Here is a 20171-nt window from a genome sequence, read left to right on the forward strand (position 1 = left end):
TAATCATATTTATATATCTGCGTATAGACTAAATATTATATCGTCCAATAAATGGGTCCAGATAGAGATATCCTGTGGAGTGAGTGGGCAGGGAGAGAGTCAATTTGCTTATACACTCGATGTTGGTTAGGGCTGAAATATTTAATTGTTCAATATAATCATGAAGTGAATTCTAAGCCCCTATGTTCACTTGTAAAATTTGTGTTATAATTATGATAGAAAGAGAGGATATAGGTATAAAAAGTTATCAATACTATAATATACATTATTGTAGTAAGCTATATCAGATAATAGCATGTTCAAAACTTGGATCAGCCCGTTCGGGGAACTAAACCTCATCAAGATCACAGATAAAATATTCTACTCTCAAGTAATGTTGTGTTCCTGTGTGAGTAAGTTATGTAGGAGCTTCTGGATATGTGCGGAGTTATCAGCGTGGTACATAGATCCATAGACTATGTTAAACGCTTACTAATAGGTGGAGCGGACTCTTTTTTGCTAATATAGCTGTAAATAAACATTTTTTTAAAATTATTTTGCAGATAAAGCCTTAACACTGCCCAATAGAAACGTATATTCCGCGGGAGCGTCACCCGCACAGTCCGGAGACGAATCCAGGACGTCCAGAAGGTATACACTAATATGATTGACGTTTATTAATGTTGCCATTACTATAGTCTTTCCCATTTTGATAGGAATGTTTCTTTTTTAATTCTCTTTCAAAAACTCAAGTTTGTTCAAAACAAACTTGATTTTAAATTACTATTTTTTTTGTTTTGTATAAATATACATACATAACAATTACAATAAAAAAATTCTTCTTACAATTTTATGAAATTATGTATTTTTTTGAAATTTTCAATCGGCACACTAATTATCATAACTACCATAATTTACAATCACATCAGCAATAGATTATTTGATCTGTAAAAAATAATAAAAAAATTGAAAATTCTAAATTTTACAACTTTTTACACTAACAAAACAAAACTATTAAAAATAATAACTTACGTTTGAAATGTAGTTACTAAGCTTAATAACAATTTAAAAATTGATATAAAACATATAATCATGTATACTACGCGGATATATATATTTAACATAGCAACTAAATGTGAATTTTTCTCTCTTTTCATCTGGCAACACTCACGCTGGGGATAAACGCACTCTGCAATCTGGTAACATTGGTTATTCATAATCGTTATCTATTCTTTTAATTTTTCTATAAAACGCATGGTTTTTTTTTTTCAAATATTTTCCCCTTTTAACGCTTCGTTCATTAATATTCTTTTCATATTTTTCATTTTCAATTCATTTTTTGTTTTGTTTTGAAATATCATAAACATTCAATGATTTTGTCTATTTCTTTTGTCTGTATCAAAAATGTACTTCCCCGTTTTCAAAAACTAAACAAAATCATACATCAAAACGTCCTCTGTCCTCACGATGAATAACCCAGTAGATCGTCCCTTAGCGAAGTCTCCGGATTCAGTACAGCTTCAGCTCGGACCTTCATCCATGAGGCCTCGACCCTGGTCCTGGAGACCATAGAGGCTGGTATCAAGAAGCATTACCTGGTGCCATTGACAGTCGCGCAGAGATCAAGATGGAGGCGAAAGGGCGTTAAGCTGCATATTTACAATGAGCATACTTTCATCGCTAAACATCTTAGCGGGTAAGTTATTTTTTATAAATTAATACAAAAATAATAAATATAAGATCGGGGTGGGCGTTATCAGTATTCATTATTCATGTTTAATTTCAGTCGTTAACTCAATTGTAATAATAAAAATGTAATATCCCACTGCTGGAAATAGGCCTCTTTCCCCATGTAGGAGAAGGATCAGAGCTTAATCCATCATGCTGCTCCAATGCCAGTTAGCGGATATATTCCAAGAGCCAAGGCGGATATATTTCTTACTATGAGTAACGATCGCAATCAGGTGTAGAAGAATAAATATTTATATAAACACAAATATCCTATCCGAGCGGAAACCGAACTCGCGATCGTCGATATCTACTCGCTGTCGACACGGCACATTACACACGGACCATTACACCAGAGCGATCGGTTCTTTATTTATATAGGATTTAAATTAACTTTTAAATTGATATTTAACAAATAATACTTATATTATTCGTCTTTAATAAATTAATTATAGTACGTTAATATAATCTTAAGCCCAATACTTCACGCGGAATTTTACCGTTTCTTACCGTACCGTACTCTTCCGTTTTTTCTAAATAAAAAATAGGCCTCCTCGTAATGTGCGTTTTAACGAATAGTACCTATGACGTTATGTTGGCAGCGATGTTTTCCAGTGCTGCCACCTATAATAACCTACCTCAAAGTCAAGGTGATTTTAGGTATGTTTTTTAGTTAGATATATTTAAAAATTCATCGATTATTATCATTTTAAAAATCACGACAGTAGTAAAAAGCATAAATAATTTAATAATTTTTATTATAATTATAATCAGACAAAAAATGCTCATACAATGGACTTATATCCGAGAGATCATCGTCATCTTCATCTTCCACTTTTTGAAGTTGTACGCGCTTTTGTCGCGTTAGGGAAAAATGATGAATTTTGACACCCTACTTAGTCAAAGAAGAAGAAGTTAGCAACGTGAAGTTTAGTTAGCCAGTGAATGCGCGCGCGCACTGTCACAAAAAAACCGACACCCTGAAGTTAGTTTGTCAACGAAGGAAAAGTTTGCAACGTGAAGTTAGCTAGCCAATAAAGTGCCTTCTTACATGCGTATAGTACACAAGTCAGAAGTCATCAGTACACAAGCACTTTCTTCACATTCTTTTCTCATTCTTCTTCGGCGATTTCGACGATTTCATTTGCTTCTTGACCTATGTTTTTTTTTTCAGCAATCCTTTTTCTAGAAGAGTCCATTTCAGATTTATGGGGCTTAAATCGAAGTGTGAAGGTGAAAGCCGTACAACTTTATGCCCTTGCGCTTCCAACATTACATCGGCTTCATAAACGGGCGGCTGTTTGGGCTCCTTTATTATTTGAAATATCTGAATTTTTACCATAGTTGGAATTGTTGGTGCTTTGTTAAGCTGTACTGTGTGATAGGAGGCGTTATTCATCACCACAATTGATTGAGGAGGTAGATAAAGTATAAGTTTTTCACTAAGCCACTTATTAAAATTCGTTTTATTCATATCGTCGTAATAGTTGGCCGCTAGTGACTGAGATCTAAAGATCAGTTGAGTATTGGCCATGAAACTCGTAGACCTTTGGAGTCTGATGATAATACACCTTCTACTTGTTCGTTTTGCCAACATTTTCCAGCGTAATATGTTGCGTGTATATATATCTGTCCAAATATTCGATTGAGCGCTGGTTCCCGAAACGATTAATTCGCTATTCTTCCAGGTATCGATAACGCCAGGCGGCCATATCGTATTTCTCCATTAGGACTTTCCTTTTGGATCTATATTTTTTTAAATAGACCCCTATATCTTTTATTATTCTCCACAAAGTGGTACGACTTCTTTTGAAATGTATCTCGTTTCGCATTTCATGCAATAACTTTTTTAAAGTAGGCAGGTAGGTTTTTCACGGAATAAAATTCATGTAATTATGCACACCGTTGGTGTTGAAACCTCAATCGACGTGCTGACTGCAACCTCACATTCTTTGGTGATTTTAGACACGATCTTTTTGGATACACTGGTATATATATATTTCGGTTTATTTGTCTATTGTCAAAGTAATATAAACCAATAATAGTCGTAGTTATCATGCTTGATTAGATCTTACAAATAACTACTGTTTAAAAAAATGGTACTGTTTAAAAATGTTGATAAAAATATTATCTGCTACTGGTTACCCTATTTGACTAACCTCTAATGGCGGTGACATGAGCTTGAATACATCTTAAAGAAATTAATGGGCATTATTACATTTTTGACGTTCACAAAATTTCGTCATCTTTAACACCATCATTCTTTCACTACTTTTCAAAGTTTTGCGTATGATTTCAGTCGAAAATCAAATGAATATAAACAAAACAACTCGTGCCAATGACTTTGACAGACAGGGGAGCCAACATAACGCCATAGATACTATTCGTTGAAACGCACTTTAGCAATAATTAAATGATTAAAATAGCATACAGATTATATGAAATTTTATATAAAAAATTTGATTGGTATATAATAAAAAAATTTCCCTTGTCTCGTCACGCTAAGCATAGAATCCCTCCCCCCTATTGATGAATGTATTTTTGGAGAACCTCTAATATACAACTGCATATGCGATATCATAATTATAGTATAATCGAATTTGTATAATCTCAATGCCCTTTCCGCCCCCTCAAGCCTCACGTGATTAATGGACGACCGCTATTGCATATGTGTTTCCGGACACTCGACGTAGGATTAAATCATTAAATCCTACTGAGAGCTTTTGGGTGCAAGGCGTTTATTTAATATTATATATTTTTAATTTATCCCCAGTGGCACAGTGTGCGAGGTGTGCCACAAGACGGTGGCTCGCCGACTCGGCAAGCAGGGCTACGAGTGCCGCGACTGCCGCCTGCGCGTGCACAAGCACTGCCACGTGCGCGTGCCCGAGCCCTGCGCGCGCTCCACCGTGCACGACATGGAGCTGTGAGTACCTCCGACACATAGCGTGTGACATGTGTGTGACATGGAGCTGTGAGTACCTCCGACACATAGCGTGTGACATGTGTGTGACATGGAGCTGTGAGTACCTCCGACACATCGCGTGTGACATGTGTGTGACATGGAGCCGTGAGTACCTCCGACATACTCACGTGTGACATGTGTGTGACATGGAGCCGTGAGTACCTCCCGACACAGGCGTGTGCGGCATGGAGCCGTGAGGACCTCCCGTGACACACTACGCGTGTGTGACATGAAGTTGTGAGGACCTCCCACGACACAACACGCGTGCTATCAGTTAAAAACATTGTTTTGTAAGTATCTCTCGCTTCATATCGTACATTCAACATACACAAGATCGACTTTACGTACCACGGGCATGTAAGAATCTTTCCTATAACATATTTCCAAGGAAACTTCAAGGGATGACAATATCTCTGAAAGGTGCTACTCCATTAAAAATGTTATAGAGTAAGTACCTCCTATCAGAAAGAATAAACAAGATGTGTAAAACACAGGTGAAATATGAGCGCTTAGATGTTTGTAGAAAATATGTCTGGATAAGACAAGTATTTGGTATAGATAGGTATAAACAAAACTAACAACGAAGCTTAAGAGTAGAGTGATTCATCAACATATCTAGTAAAAATAAGTGACGTTTGTTAATAAAATAATAACTAACTATTTATTACAAATTTTAATATAAAGTATAATTATTATTTCAAATTGAGCAAACGAAAGTTAAAAAAAAAATGTAAAAAATAGCCAACATGAAATGGCAAGACGATATCAGAAGTTATCATTTTGACTTATTTTTGCTATCAATTAATCTATGAAAGTACTAGACCATATATTTTTAACAATAGGTTAAATATTAAAGTTGAAATTCAGTAAATATAGTAACAACATTGGTTGTCAATTTTGGCGCCTAAATAGCTGTCAAAATGACAATTCTACAGATTAAAAATAATTTTAATTGTGTGTAAAATGTATTTATGTATACATTTTATTTTATCTGGTTGCCTTCCAACGAATACGAGAGCTACATGTAATGGTAACCAACGACATAGCTAGTAGCCTTACATTATATACATCAATAATAATATATTTTATAAGTCCATAATGCTTTGTATATAATGATTGTTATATATGTTAATTGGTGACAAACCAGATTTCATTCGAATTAACAAAGTAAAAAAAATTCAGACTAGGCTGTATGGATTATTGTGCTTTGCTTTTCCCTATTGGGGATACATTTTAAAACCACAACAACAAAGTAAAAAAATTAATAATCTGTGTGTTCAAAATATTACTATTTGAAATCTGGTGTTCTATTTTTAAAAGTATTAAATAATATGTAGCTGATAAAGAATATTTCTCGTGAAATAAATTTAAAAATGAAATTTTGCAATAAAAAAAATATTGTAATGTACTGAATATATTGTACATCAACAAAATCGTCATACAAAAGATACTCTACCAAAATATTCTTTATTAGCTTAAAAACTTTTCATTAATAATTAAAAAATAAATAAATATTTGTTTCGAAATAAATATTAAAATCACTCGATTTAGAAGTCACGCTTCCATAGTACTTAATCGTTATAAATGATAATCAACTTTTTACATAAAAGTTGCTTATAATAGCGGCTAATGCAGTTTACGAGATAACGCATATTAACTACTAACATTATACAAAATAAATTATAATATTATACATATAATATACAATATAGAAAAAGTTTCTAAGCGATATATGGATAATCTTAATTGAAACTAATTTTTTTTATTATGCTGATTACATAAAGTATTTCTTTACCTTTATTTTTTATTTAATATATTTTTTTTATTTTTATTTTGAAAGAAGTGTTATAACTGTAGTCAAAATATTTATATTTCTCCTTCATTTCATCTTGATAGGATGATTACAGTAAACTTTTACCTTTATTCTTAATTTTATGATAGAAAAAAATTTCTTTTTCATATCAAATATCTCTCAAAGGATTTTTTTTATTAATTAAGTATAAAAACTTATAATTTCTCTTTCCTTTACACTTTTTTATATCTGAGTAGTTTATTTTTAAATATCTCGTAAACTCTTTTATCTTCATTCGCTATATTATTGCTTATGAATATTTTAATTTTCAACGCTGCCAAGGTCCCATTCCCATAGTTTTGGAAATGGAAGGTACATTAGTTCATAATAATAACACGCTTATACTATGCTTATAAATTGTCTTGAAGTGGGTGAAAATGATTTTTTTGTTATTTCAATTATGATTTTTATACATTAAAATAATATTTATTCAATGGTAAAATTTGAAAAACGTATATTAATATTACTGTGATCGAATTTTAAATTATTTCTTACTAGCAGCTGCCCGTACAGACTTCGTTCTGTCAAAAGTTAATAGTAAAAATTAAATATATTTAAAGTTTTTACTATTATTGTCCACGGAATATTTGTTTTTAATTGTATTTAAATTTTTTAATTTTTCATTTTTTTAGTATTAAATCCTTCCGTGGGCCTTAAGGAACATACAAAAAAATAAATCAGCCGAATTGGTCGAGCCCTTCTCGAGTTATGCGCTTAGCAACATTCACTTTTATTTGTATATATTAAATAATTTTAGATTAAAAAAGAAATAAATAAATTGAATAAACATTGTCGCTAAAATTCTATAACGTATGTCAACAATAAAATTAAAAAATTAAGAGGACGATAAAACTATACCTACTTTTATGTTACTTATTAATATACAGTTATATTGTTATTTTTTTTTAATTTATGTGCGTCCGGCCTAATCTACAAAATTATTAGATCGATTTTAATGAAAATTTGAGGGCTAAGAAAAGTATAGTCTATATTTTATTTCGATTAATGACCGATAATTTTAATGCTAAATTATATATATATATATATATATATATATATATATATATATATATATATATATATATATGGCTATCAGTCAGTTACTATAATATAATCATAATCGCCCACTTCTAACTAAGCTTTTATTTAGAATTATGACGTGACTAGCGTATGCACTGAAACTTATGTCACTGAAATACAACTAACTTAATTTATGTAATTCCTGTAACAAATCTTCAAGGTGATTAAGGAATGCTGATGAAATTAATCCTTCAATAACTTGTTTTCAGTTAAGAAGTGTTTAAATTTAAAATGTTAAATAAATTATTTATGTTGTTATGGCGCTAGAACCGTCATTACCTATAGTTATGCGTATTTTGGCAGCTTTAAAATATAGAAAAGTAGAATTTATTAATGTTTATGAAAATCATATTAGTAATTCAGTTTCTAGTACGTGTTACTTAAAGCTGACAAAAATAATCATTTAGTTTTATACGCGTAATATATTTGTTAAAAAAAAAAAAATATGGCTGATCTGTCACTAGATAGAAACCATTTAACTGCTTTTCAAGTTTAGTTTGCTGTTACACATACATTTAGACGCTTTAAAATAGTTTGTGTAATTTTATATTTGTAGCTGCGATGAATATATTTAATATTTTACGTATATATATAACTATTATTCATTAAATAATATTTCTTCTAGATCCATGCTCCCCGTGTTAAGTGAATAAACAGCGAGAAGACTGCAAGAAAAAAACAAAAAATACAAAAAAAAAAACAAGCTATTCAGGTCCTTTGAAAATAGATAAAGTCTGTAGTCGCATTTATAATCTGTTTTGCCTTTTTTTGTTGTGGCATGTATTGACTTCATACTTTGAAATAATTATGAAGTCTCTAACTCATATTTTTAATTGCATGTTCTGCACATTTAACATCAATAATAAAAGTATTTATTCACATTTTTTTCTCGAGTAAGAATATAATTATATATGTTTTTTTTTTCTTTCATTTCAATAAGTTGCAAAGGAATAACATTAAAAACGTGTATTCGTCCACTAAATCATTATGATACAGTAACAATCACAATTTCAACTAATTTTACGTTATGTAATAACTTACGACATCGATTTTATATTTAATTTTTAAAACATGCTTTTGAAAATATTAATTTAAGCACGTTTTATTTTTTAAATTAACCTTTTTTTATGAAGCAATGCTTTTGATGTATTTTTATTTTGTATTTTTTTAATATAATTAAGAAATATTGAATATGATGTATATATATTTCTTTTTATTTCCAGGGCTTACATAACATCACCATACACGGACAAGAACATAAGAATGTTGTGATCGTCGCCAGGCTTAAGCACAAAATATATACTTAAATTATTTAATTTATTAAGAATAAAGTACAACACCTATGTACGCTACTTATACATTGTAAAGGCTTTTTTACAAATATATTTATAAATGTAAACGTTATATGAAATTGTATATTAGTTTTAAGAATAAAAAGTAGTTTCCCATATAAAATTTTCTATAAAAAATTACATTTCCCGCTTTCTGTCACATATTGGCGCGAATATTAGACTAGTTTAGGAATCGCTAGAGCCCACCTTTAAAACCATTTCCAAACGCATATAATTATATCATGTTACCATTAAAAAGATAATTAAAAAACGCCAAAGTCAAACAATGGAGGATTTATTAAAATCTCTACCTCATTTCTTCGAAGTTACGACAATACACATGAAATTTATGGTTACCACATGAATTATATTTATTTAAGATGAATTAATAAAAGTATATTTTACTTTGTTATTATTCATATGTTATTTTAAACTTCACATCACAACTCAGTATATCTTTTTTAAATGTTTACAATTTGTTTTTAAAATTAAAATATAGCACATTTTATAAAACTCTGAAATAGTAAAAATAAAACGTTGATTTAGTTGTAAGTGCTTACGCACAAAATAATATTTGTTGTTAAAACGTGCAATAAACTTTTAAATAAGAACACGCTTCGTGCTTTTTAATGTAAAAAAAAAAACGCTATTTAAGATAATTCTGGCAACACCAGTGACCACTATTCTTCTTATTTTTCTTGTATTTATTTATGTGTTTTAAATATAAAAGAGTGTTCGTATATTACTTTATCAGCTACAAATACTTTAAAGAGGTTTCTAAGATCTACTTTTTGATATATTTGTAGCGTTTTCTTCTCATTTTGTTATATAATGTGATTATGTACATGACAATGTATTATTGTAAAGATTGTTGAAGCATTAGTTTACGTGGATATATTATTTATAAATGTTGACATTGTGTTTTTGTAATTTTACTTTCTCTTCTTTTAAATAAAAAAGGCCTTTTTTACTCAGGTTGTTTTTGTCTTCCTATACGCATGTAATTTTTACTGAGGTAGGGCATAGCAGGAAATTTCCTGCTCAAAATATGGAACAGCCCGACTGGGATAGTACCTCGACCTTACAGCTAAATAATACGGTTTCCAAACAATGATGTATTCCTGTTGGTGACTAAGGTGACTAGAGCTCCTGGGAAAATTGGGAATAGGTTCGGCAACGCTACGGTATAATCGCTTAAAATCAGCTGAGCCGTACGCTTGTTTGCCGACCTAATTATATAAATAATAATTGTATTTGCTCGCAAACGAAAAAAAAACCGACTTCAATTACATCGACGAGTAATACAACGTAGAACGAGGAAAAAAAAGTCAAGTAACTACGCATTATCAAAGATTACTCAAAAAGTAGTTATCAGATCTCAATAAAATTTATCTGTGACATGACAAACATTAGCTTTCGATTAAATTAAAAATTATTAAAATCGGTACACACAGTAAAAAGTTATTGTGGATTTTCAATAGTTTCCCTCGATTTCTCTGGGATCGCATCATCAGATCTTGGTTTCCTTATCATGGTACTAATCTAGGGATATCTTCTTTCCAACAAAAAAAGAATTATGAAAATCGGTATATCCAGTAGAAAGTTATGCGGTATAATACAACGTAGGTCGACGAAAAAAGCCCCAAGTAAAAACGCATTATTAGATATAGCTCGAAAAGTAGTCGTTAGATCTCAAATAAATTTAAATGGGACCAATTGACACACACCACCTTTCGATTAAAAAAAATTTGTCGAAATCGATCCACACCGTCAAAAGTTCTGATGTAACATACATAAAAAAAAAACAAATACAGTCGAATTGAGAACCTCCTCCTTTTTTGGAAGTCGGTTAAAAATAAATGGAAGTGTCACGGGTGCCGTGCAATACAGCCTAAAATGGATAACACGAATACACCTGTACGTACCAATGATTCCCCGATTAAATCGAGGACAACATTGATTCTCATCCAGAAAATGATAATGTTACATATCGCAAAAAGTCCCGGGCTGACGATTCTGTAATAAACGAATACTCGAGTTTAGATCAGCCACCGTCTCAGATTACAAAAGATGATATACAGCAATTATTAGGGAAGAACTCGCGTCTATGAGACAAGCTTTGTCACTGGAAGTGCATCAAACACTAAAGCAGTTGGTGAGAAATGAACTTCAGTCCATAAAAGAAGAAGTTTTTTGCACTTGAGAGTAGCGTTGAATTTCTGAACGAGAATTATGATAATAACAAGTCTGATATTGCCAAGTACCAGGATAGTCTGAGTAAGCTGCAGAAGGAGAACACTTAACTGAATAATTGTGTACAGGATCTGCAAATAAGACTTCAAGTAATGGAACAGCACAATCGATCCAATAATCTAGATATACAGTGTGTTCCCGAGCACAGGCATGAAAACCTTCCATCAATCATAGCGCAACTGTCTAGAGTAGTATCATGCGAAATAAAGGAATCAGACATTCATCACTGCACTCGTGTGGCGAAGGCCAACATTGATGATAAGAGACCTCGCTCAATCATTGTCAAATTTGCCACTCCTAGACTACGTGATAATCTGTTAGCGAAAACTATAAATTATAATAAGGCGAACCCCAGCGATAAAATTAATACTAGCCACTTGGGTATAGGTGGCAATAAAACACCAATTTATGTCATTGGGCATCTATCGCCTATGAATAAAAACTACACGCAGCCGCTCGACAGGTTGCCAAAGAAAAAGGATTCAAGTTTGTTTGGGTAAAGCAGGGTCGAGTTTTTTTACGCAAAGCGGAGGATAGCGAATTTATATACATTAAAAACCAAGAGACATTGGATAGGATTAAATAGATACGAATACTTAAACTCCTTTACTTATAATTTATTGTAAAGCTTTATTTATGTACATATAGTTTCTAAATTCAAAAATTTAAATATATATTATCAAAATGTTAGAGGTCTGCGTACTGTTAGGATGCCGACCCTGTTTGTCTTTTTAAAAAAAACTACTGTACACCGCTAACTGCTTTATTTAAAAAGATTGGACACAATGTTGGATAATTGACTTCCGAACTTTAATTGTTGTCCGGTCTACTCGCGGCTCTGAGTCTGACTGTTTTAAAAAAAAAAAAATATTAACAAAGAAAAGGAACAATACAATTGCTGAGTAATGATAAAACTAAAGGAAAAATACTGTGTATAATATAAATGCTTATGAAGCTTTTACTACGTTATAAAATGGGATATAACGGTACCAAGAGTCATGACTTTATTTCTGGTATTATGTGTGTTGATTACGACATCATTGTCTTGTCGGAGACGTGGCTGAACAGCAAAATTTATGATTCTGAAATATTCGACAGTCGCTATACAGTCTACAGGAGAGACCACGAAAGCACTGGTTTTCATGCGAATAAAGATGGTGGGGGTGTACTGATAGCAGTATCCAACAAATTCTACTCAACTCGGTATAGAGAAAGTAATTGTAAAGATATTTTCGTTAAGGTAGAAATTAGTCCGAAGAAATATATACACTTTTCCGCCGTTTATCTTCCTCCTCCTCTAAATAGAAATATCCTTGAACATTTTATAAATAATTTTAGCCCCGTTTCCGATATTGTAGAAAATGTGTGCTTGGTGGGTGATTTTAATTTGGGCTGTATTTCTTGGCCGGATTTGACTGATAGGAATCACGGTAATTCTGTTATCTGTCACGGTTCCTCATTGGCTCAATTGATGATAGATTTTGTGTCACTCTGCAATCTCAAACAGTATAACAACGTAACTAACAGCTATAATAGGATTTTGGACTTGGTTCTGAGCAACATGGTGCATCTGTGGATGCGCTAGTAAATATGGATCCACATCACATTCCCCTGGACATTGTTTTGGAATTCATTGAAAATAAGTCCTTAACAACTAACAATAAATTACGGCATAATTTTTATAAGGCTAATTACGTTGAAATTGAATTAGAACTAAGTAAAATTGATTGGAGGAGTAAATTTTCACAATGCAAAAACGTAGATAATATGGTATCGAAATTTTATGTAGTTTTAAGGGTTATAATAGATAAATATGTACCTCAAGGTAGGACTAGTATAAGCAAACATCCACCCTGGTTCGATAAAAAATTAATTAAAATAATAAAGGAAAATAACAAGTTGCTCCACAAAAGGGTTTTCAAAAATCCTTTAGATGAAATATCGTTACGAATTATAAACAAAAGATGTAAAAAGATGGCTACACTTTGCTATAATAATTACGTTAGTAGAGTTGAGGATAGCATTCATACAAACCCTAAATATTTTTATACTCACCTGAAAGATAAACGAAGTGACGTAGTCCAAATACCTCAAACTATGTCATTAAACAATATAAGTGTATCTGATGGAAGAGAAATATGTAACCTATTTGCATCTTTCTTCGTTTCTACTTTCGATAGTTCTTTAGACCAATCTATTCCCTATATCAAGGGCATTAGTGATTTTAACAGCTTTGGAAAAGTTCATATTACACAATATAGCGTAGCAAAATATTTGAAGGGGCTTGATGTACACAAAGGGGCAGGACCAGATAGAATCCCGCCATGTTTTGTTTCAAGATGGGTTTGGATGCATTGTCTTTAAGCGTACCTTTGTTTCTTATTATTGAGAAATACTTGTTGACTGGTACATTCCCTAACATTTGGAAATGAGCAAAGGTAGTTCCTGTTTATAAAAATGGCCTTAAAGATAATTACAGACCTATTTCAGTTTTATCTGTGTTTGCCAAGTCATTCGAAGCTTTAGTTTATCCCTACCTAAAAAGTCATACTAATCAGATTTTTGTTGATGAACAACATGGCTTTGTCAAATCACGTTCTGCTACTACAAATTTAGTCGCGTATCGTAATGAATTGGTTAACGCAGTTGATAAAGGCGTCCACATAAATGCTGTCTACATGGACTTTGCTAAGGCATTCGAAAGAGTTTCTCACAAAGTCTTGCTGGCATAGTTAGAATTTTATGGTATATGCGGTACTCTATTAAAATGGTTCCAATCTTATTTATCAGGGAGAACGCAATATGTAGTGGTTAAGAGCTATCAATCTAAGACATATTTAGTCATATCTGGAGTTCCACAGGGTTCACATTTAGATCCCTGGCTGTTTAACTTATTTATCAATGACTTAACTTCTTGTGTTAAATAAAGCAGTGCGTACCTCTTTGCGGACGATTTAAAACTATGCAAGACTATAACATGTACGTCGGATAACGATATGTTCCAAGTGGACCTCGATTCTATAGGAAGTTGGTGCATAGCTAACAAAATGTCATTAAACACTGGTAAGTGCTACAGTATCTCTTTTACGCGCAACCATAATATAATAAAAAATCAATACATATTGAAGGAACTTTATTGCAACAAAGGTCGGAGATCCGGGATTTTAGGGGTCATTTTTGATTCAAAATTGTCGTTTTTACCTCACATGAATAACACAATTAGTAAAGCTACTAAAATGTTAGGCTTTATCATTCGTAATAGTAAACTATTTCGCAAGCCAACCATAAAAATTGCTATCTATAACACTTATGTACGGAGTCACATGGAATACTGTTCTGCAGTTTGGTCACCGCATTATAATGTACACCAACTCAGAATAGATATAGTGTCGATTACATCAACGGCTTCAGTCATATGTCGATAGATTAAAACATTTCAAAATGGACGGCCTATCGACGCGCAGAAAGCTGCACGACATAATATTTCATTACAAAATACACTTAATTGTCCTGCCCTCTTGAGTTCGTTTGAATTACATGTTCCACGTCATCTGCCTCGACGCGGGCTTATAAATTCGGGTTTGTTGCATCAGCCATTTGCCATAACTAACCTAAAAAAATTCTCTGCCATATCCCGTATATCGAAGGTATATAATAGTATATGTGAGAAAGTGGATGTTTTTAATGATAAATTACCTGCCTTTAAAATAGTTGTTTTGGGATTGCTGAGGGACTAATTACTTATAAATGATTTTTGTGTTTGTTGTTTATGTTTGTTTTTAATTTACTACATCTACTTTTAATTAGACTTATCTGTATTTCAATTTGTAGATATAATATTTTATAATAATAGTGTTACATCTCTTTTTGTGCATGTTGTGACAACTTAAAATGTTGCGCATTTAAGCTTAATTGTACTTATAGTTTTTATGTGAAAATTGTAATGTAGCAACTACTGTTTGTCCAAATAAAATAAAAAAAATTTTAGTGATAACTTAATAACCAGTATTAGAACTGCCCTGGCCTAAAAAAATCCAGGCCAAGAGAGAAAACGGTCACAAAGGCGGGAGACCAGAAGGTTGTCCTCGAGCGTGCAAGCAGAGGTCATGGTCCTATAGCTCTGATAAAGAATTAGATAAAAAAAAAATATGAAACCCACAGCCTGGGAGCCTAATTCTAATACTCTATCAGTCTATCTCGAGTGTACAGCATCTTATGCCTAGAACATTTTTAGATGGCTTAAGCTTCTGCATAAATTATCTGTATTCAAGCAATGTTACCAAGTTAACAGTATATTTATAACAACATTATTGATATAATTCTTGAGTTAAATAAATAAATATAATTACTATTTTATTAAACATGTAAAAATGTATCTTCATTTATTTTTCATTTCTACAAGATATTGACGAAATCTATTTTGTCATCATCGGATGTAATTACATCAAAATAACTTAAAGGTGAAACGAATATCTATAAGTAAATGGAATAATAATACAAATATTTTCTTACGTATCAATTTATTGGCTCCAGCATATTTACACAATATTAAGCTAGCACTCCATAGTAAACGCCGATCAGAAGCTAATATTGAACGACTAATTCCTAAAAACTACCCACATAACTAGAGAAAGCATCCCAAACTTGAACCTCTAGTAGCTTACGGATAGTTTATAGGAACCGACCGACCGTAGTTTTATCTATATCGTCAACTAACAAATGATATAGAATTGTAGGTATCCGTTTAGTTTAGTGTACTGGCAGTGTTCTAATTCTTATCACTAGATGGCGTTTACAGACCCTTTCAACACATTCGTATTTATAAATATCAGTTAATACATATAGTAACGATTATGCGACATTTTTTTTTTTTTTTCATTAACACAAATACTAAATTGAACGCAATAAATAATGTTTCATAGGAATCACTAGTCGTTAAAATATATATTATGATATTTGTTTAAATTATTTCATTTTTAAACAGGTTAAATATAAAAGTAACAAAAAAGTATTAATATTAAACGCCAAATTATAGATAAAAATTAAAAAAAAGTTACCATAGCAAAAAAAGGAAAAAAAAAACAAAACTTCGATCACAAAAAATATAATTCGTAAATGATATTTACAATAATACGAGTGACTACGAAAACCATCAATTAGTACAAATTGAATTACATACAGCACGTGGTAACCTACACTAGAACATCACTAAAACCCCGTTCCTTTATAAAAAACTATACGTTTTCTAAACGAACGTGTAACGATTCGTTTTGCTGAAGAAACTAACAGTTTTTGGAATATAGGAACCGGGCTTGAGAAAACGCATTTCCAACATTATCGTCGTTCTACAAAAATATATATTATCATATAAAATCGTACCTAAATCATTAAATTTACCATTTTTAAAGCAATCACAGTTAAACTAAATTTTTTTTTACAATGAATTTTCTAAAGAAAAATTAAACTACTAAACGATATTAATATTTAAACTTATCGAAATTATTATAAACTTAATTCGGCGATAATGTTCAAAAGCTTTACATTTTGATAGAAATCATACAAATTAAACAGTGTCAGTAAACGCTATTTATAACTACACATATATATCGGTAGTGCAAAGGCCAGTGTGAGAATATCTCACAAAAAGCAAAAAAAAAACCATCAATTACACAATTTAATACGTTTATGTATAAAATGATAATAATAAGAAACGCTAAGTAAAAAGCTCACAATTAAATTAAGCTCAATATTAGGCGAATTTGAAAAATTCATCGAAAATTGCGTACATATTATATATATTTATTTTTTAAGTTATTATATTATATATATTTTTAAACTAGAAATAAATACACAATCTTTGACATAACTGAGACCGATAAAAAAATTGTATTAACGTTAGTTTTTCCAACGTAAATTTGGTTACTTTTCTTTTTAATATAACATTTTAATACTATTCATTAATATCTTACACGTCATATCATATATATGTATATATCACTAATGTATGCGATTGATGAGATTTATGATATCAAAAAAAGAAATGATTTAATAATAATTGGAACGTCATCAGTGAAATAAAAGTTGGAATTACATGCTATCATTAGCACCGTTTAAGTAAAAAAAAAGTTTTACATATCAAAATAAAAGAATATTTTGTAATGTTTCCATTAAAAGGTGCGTAATGATTCATAAATTAACAGGCTCGAATTCAATATTAGAATGAAAACAAAAAGTTTCAATATGTGAACAGATTAAAAAAAATCTCGATTCTTCGTCACAATTATTTAAAAAAAAAATACCTAAAAACGCTACTTTTATAAGTATTAATAAATTGTTCCATACATAATGATAGTAAATATCCGGATCCTGTTCATTTATTAATCATTTTAAATATTACAATTGATAAATGAAAACATACTAATATCGAGTAAGTCAATTAAAAAATATATTTTGATATCTTTGTACTATATTGTATTTTCATGACTAACATAAATTCAAAAAAAAAAAAAAATAGCGAAAACAATATTTTTTCACAATTTCACAAATTTGGTTTTCATGGAATGGTATATCAGTCAGTGAATATCTTACAACTAAAATGTGACGTTTATTTAAACTGACGCGACCATATGTATGATTAATCACAACAATTGTTAATTCTACGTTCATCACCAAAACCTTGATTCACAAGGATTTTTTTTTATAATATACATAATATCTGCCATTTAAATATATATATATAAGAATACTGATGTCGTATAAAAAAAACCAATGTCAAAATAAACCAGACTAAATGGCCGCGTCAATTTTTACAAGTCGCTTCATTATCGACTTGTAATCCTTTTAAAATAGTTTCATTGTGATACAATCCTGTATATATAATGTCGGATGAGATTAACAGTTCATTTAGATTCAGGGTTCTTTATTCAGCAAACGATTCGTTTTAACTAACGAATCATAGTGACTATAACGAGTTGTTTTTTGAATATAGGAACTGTTTTCAAGGGCTATTAATTACATCTGATTTGGCGTTAAGCTTCAACGTAATAGCTAAACACGTTTTTGTTATATGTATTACTAATAATTTATTTACTTAACAACATATACACAAAATATCAGTCAAATATCAGAGCCAGTAGTTTAGAGACGAGATCAGTTCACTGAACTTAAACTATTGATTCTGTCTAACTGATATGTTGAGCATAGCTTAGAAATTGTTGTGTAGTGTTTGTGATATAATTGAATGCCTGTAACTTCCCTCTGTATTATTAAACGAAAATTATTTTATAACACGTGAAAATAATTAAAATTTAATTTAAAAATAAAATTAATTGTAATGACATGGACGAGAAAATGACACGTATTTATCGGACTTAGCGATGACAATTTTATTTACTTTTAAAATGTATTTGTTAACAATTAAAGATTTTTAAAATGTATTTTAATTAAATTCCAAACAAAATGTTTCTTATATATAAATTCATGGAAGACTGTTTATTGAAAAATCTTAATAAAAAAAAACAAAACTATTAATCTCATCCGACAAAAATATTTTATTAAATAACCACTTGTAAAGTACTTACTCTAAATTGTCGGTTAATATCACCACAGATTATATATTACACAGATAAGAAAAAAGATATATATATATAACCTGTGTTGCCATTACCTTATTTAGTCAATAAATACAATAATACTAGATATAACTTGACACTAGTTGATTATAACACATACTTTTTTTAAATCACTATTGATTTCTATACGAATCAAAATTAGTACTTATGTACCAAATAATGAAATAACTAGACAAGTATATAGGAGAGTATATAAATGTGTACTAAGTATATATATAGGTTATATATTAAAAATTGCGTTTAGAAATCGATAATGATTTTTTAAATTGTATATCATCTTAAAACCTACGTACACGGTAATACATATCCGAATAAATATTTTTTAAGTATAAAATTTAAAAAAAAAACACAACTTGCTTTATGCTTCGTTATTCGTGCGCAAACTTACAAAGAAATCGTTGCCATCTAAGAAATAATGAACCAGATCATTATGGCGATACTATCGTTGTTTTTCTTTCTATAACCTGGCAACACTTATTCACAATACTCAGACGACACTGGTGAACGGATGGTTATATAAAAAATAAAAAACTACAGAATTATCTAGAATACTTCGGGGCGTTAACGTTTTAAATCTAGCATCAAAAAAGTCTACATACTACATAGTACTGGACATGATTATTGCATTTTAAAACCGGTTGCTATATTCAGAAAACGATTCGTTTTCCGAACGGTTAGGAAAACGAATCGTTTTTTAAACAGTTTGAATACAAAAACCGTTACATATTATTAATGTTTACCTCACGTATGTCTGTTTGTCACAGCCGCTTACGTAAAATTGTAAATTTAAAATCTTTGACAAAATTTGTGTTTTTTTTTCTCTTAAGTATTTTTAAATCGATATACGAACTATTTTCACATTTTCGTGTCTATTGTCGATAATATAATCGTGTATATGAAATAACATGCAGTATATACTGTTCACGTAAAAACTTGGTGTCACAAAGTTGAACGTACGTTACGGTGTACGGACGTACAGTGTATATATATGTATATAAAATCGTTCACCGGTGCTGCCTGCGCCGACTAGCTTACCTGCGAGCGAATTCCACCTTAATGGCTGAAAAATAAATAAAATAATATTGTAAGAATAGGATTTTTTTTTTCATCAAATATAAATTAGTTTTACATCTACAAAAAAGCGTAAATTTTTTAAGATAACTTGTGTATACTTCAGGTTATTAGAACTTGCTGATAAAAAAAGTATTTGTACTCGTAAGTTATATTAAGAATATTTTGTTGTTACATTTTCGAATATTGCCATAGTAGTAGTTTTGTCGTGTCGTGTCGTCATATCGTGATGTATGTCGTGTATTGTACGTATCGTGGCGTCATAACATGTATCGCGTCAT

General features: G+C 30.8%; 2 protein-coding genes across 2 annotated transcripts in view; one reads left to right on the plus strand and one right to left on the minus strand.

Moving 5' to 3' along the window:
• The window catches only part of LOC123667504 (phospholipid transfer protein C2CD2L), a 74622-nt gene extending 65571 nt beyond the window's left edge, over positions 1 to 9051 (plus strand). The window contains exons 17-21 of the mRNA XM_045601394.1: positions 543 to 630; positions 1475 to 1675; positions 4481 to 4633; positions 8230 to 8316; positions 8828 to 9051. Coding sequence (XP_045457350.1) covers positions 543 to 630; positions 1475 to 1675; positions 4481 to 4633; positions 8230 to 8257 — 470 coding nt within the window. The 3' untranslated portion in view covers positions 8258 to 8316; positions 8828 to 9051. The remainder of the gene's footprint in view (positions 1 to 542; positions 631 to 1474; positions 1676 to 4480; positions 4634 to 8229; positions 8317 to 8827) is intronic.
• Positions 9052 to 19640: 10589 nt separating this feature from the next.
• The window catches only part of LOC123667505 (protein enabled), a 33610-nt gene continuing 33079 nt past the window's right edge, over positions 19641 to 20171 (minus strand). Inside the window, exon 14 of the mRNA XM_045601395.1 lies at positions 19641 to 19879. Within this exon, the coding sequence (XP_045457351.1) occupies positions 19851 to 19879 (29 nt within the window). The 3' untranslated portion in view covers positions 19641 to 19850. The remainder of the gene's footprint in view (positions 19880 to 20171) is intronic.

Source organism: Melitaea cinxia, chromosome 28, assembly GCF_905220565.1.
Source record: "Melitaea cinxia chromosome 28, ilMelCinx1.1, whole genome shotgun sequence".
NCBI lineage: Eukaryota > Metazoa > Arthropoda > Insecta > Lepidoptera > Nymphalidae > Melitaea > Melitaea cinxia.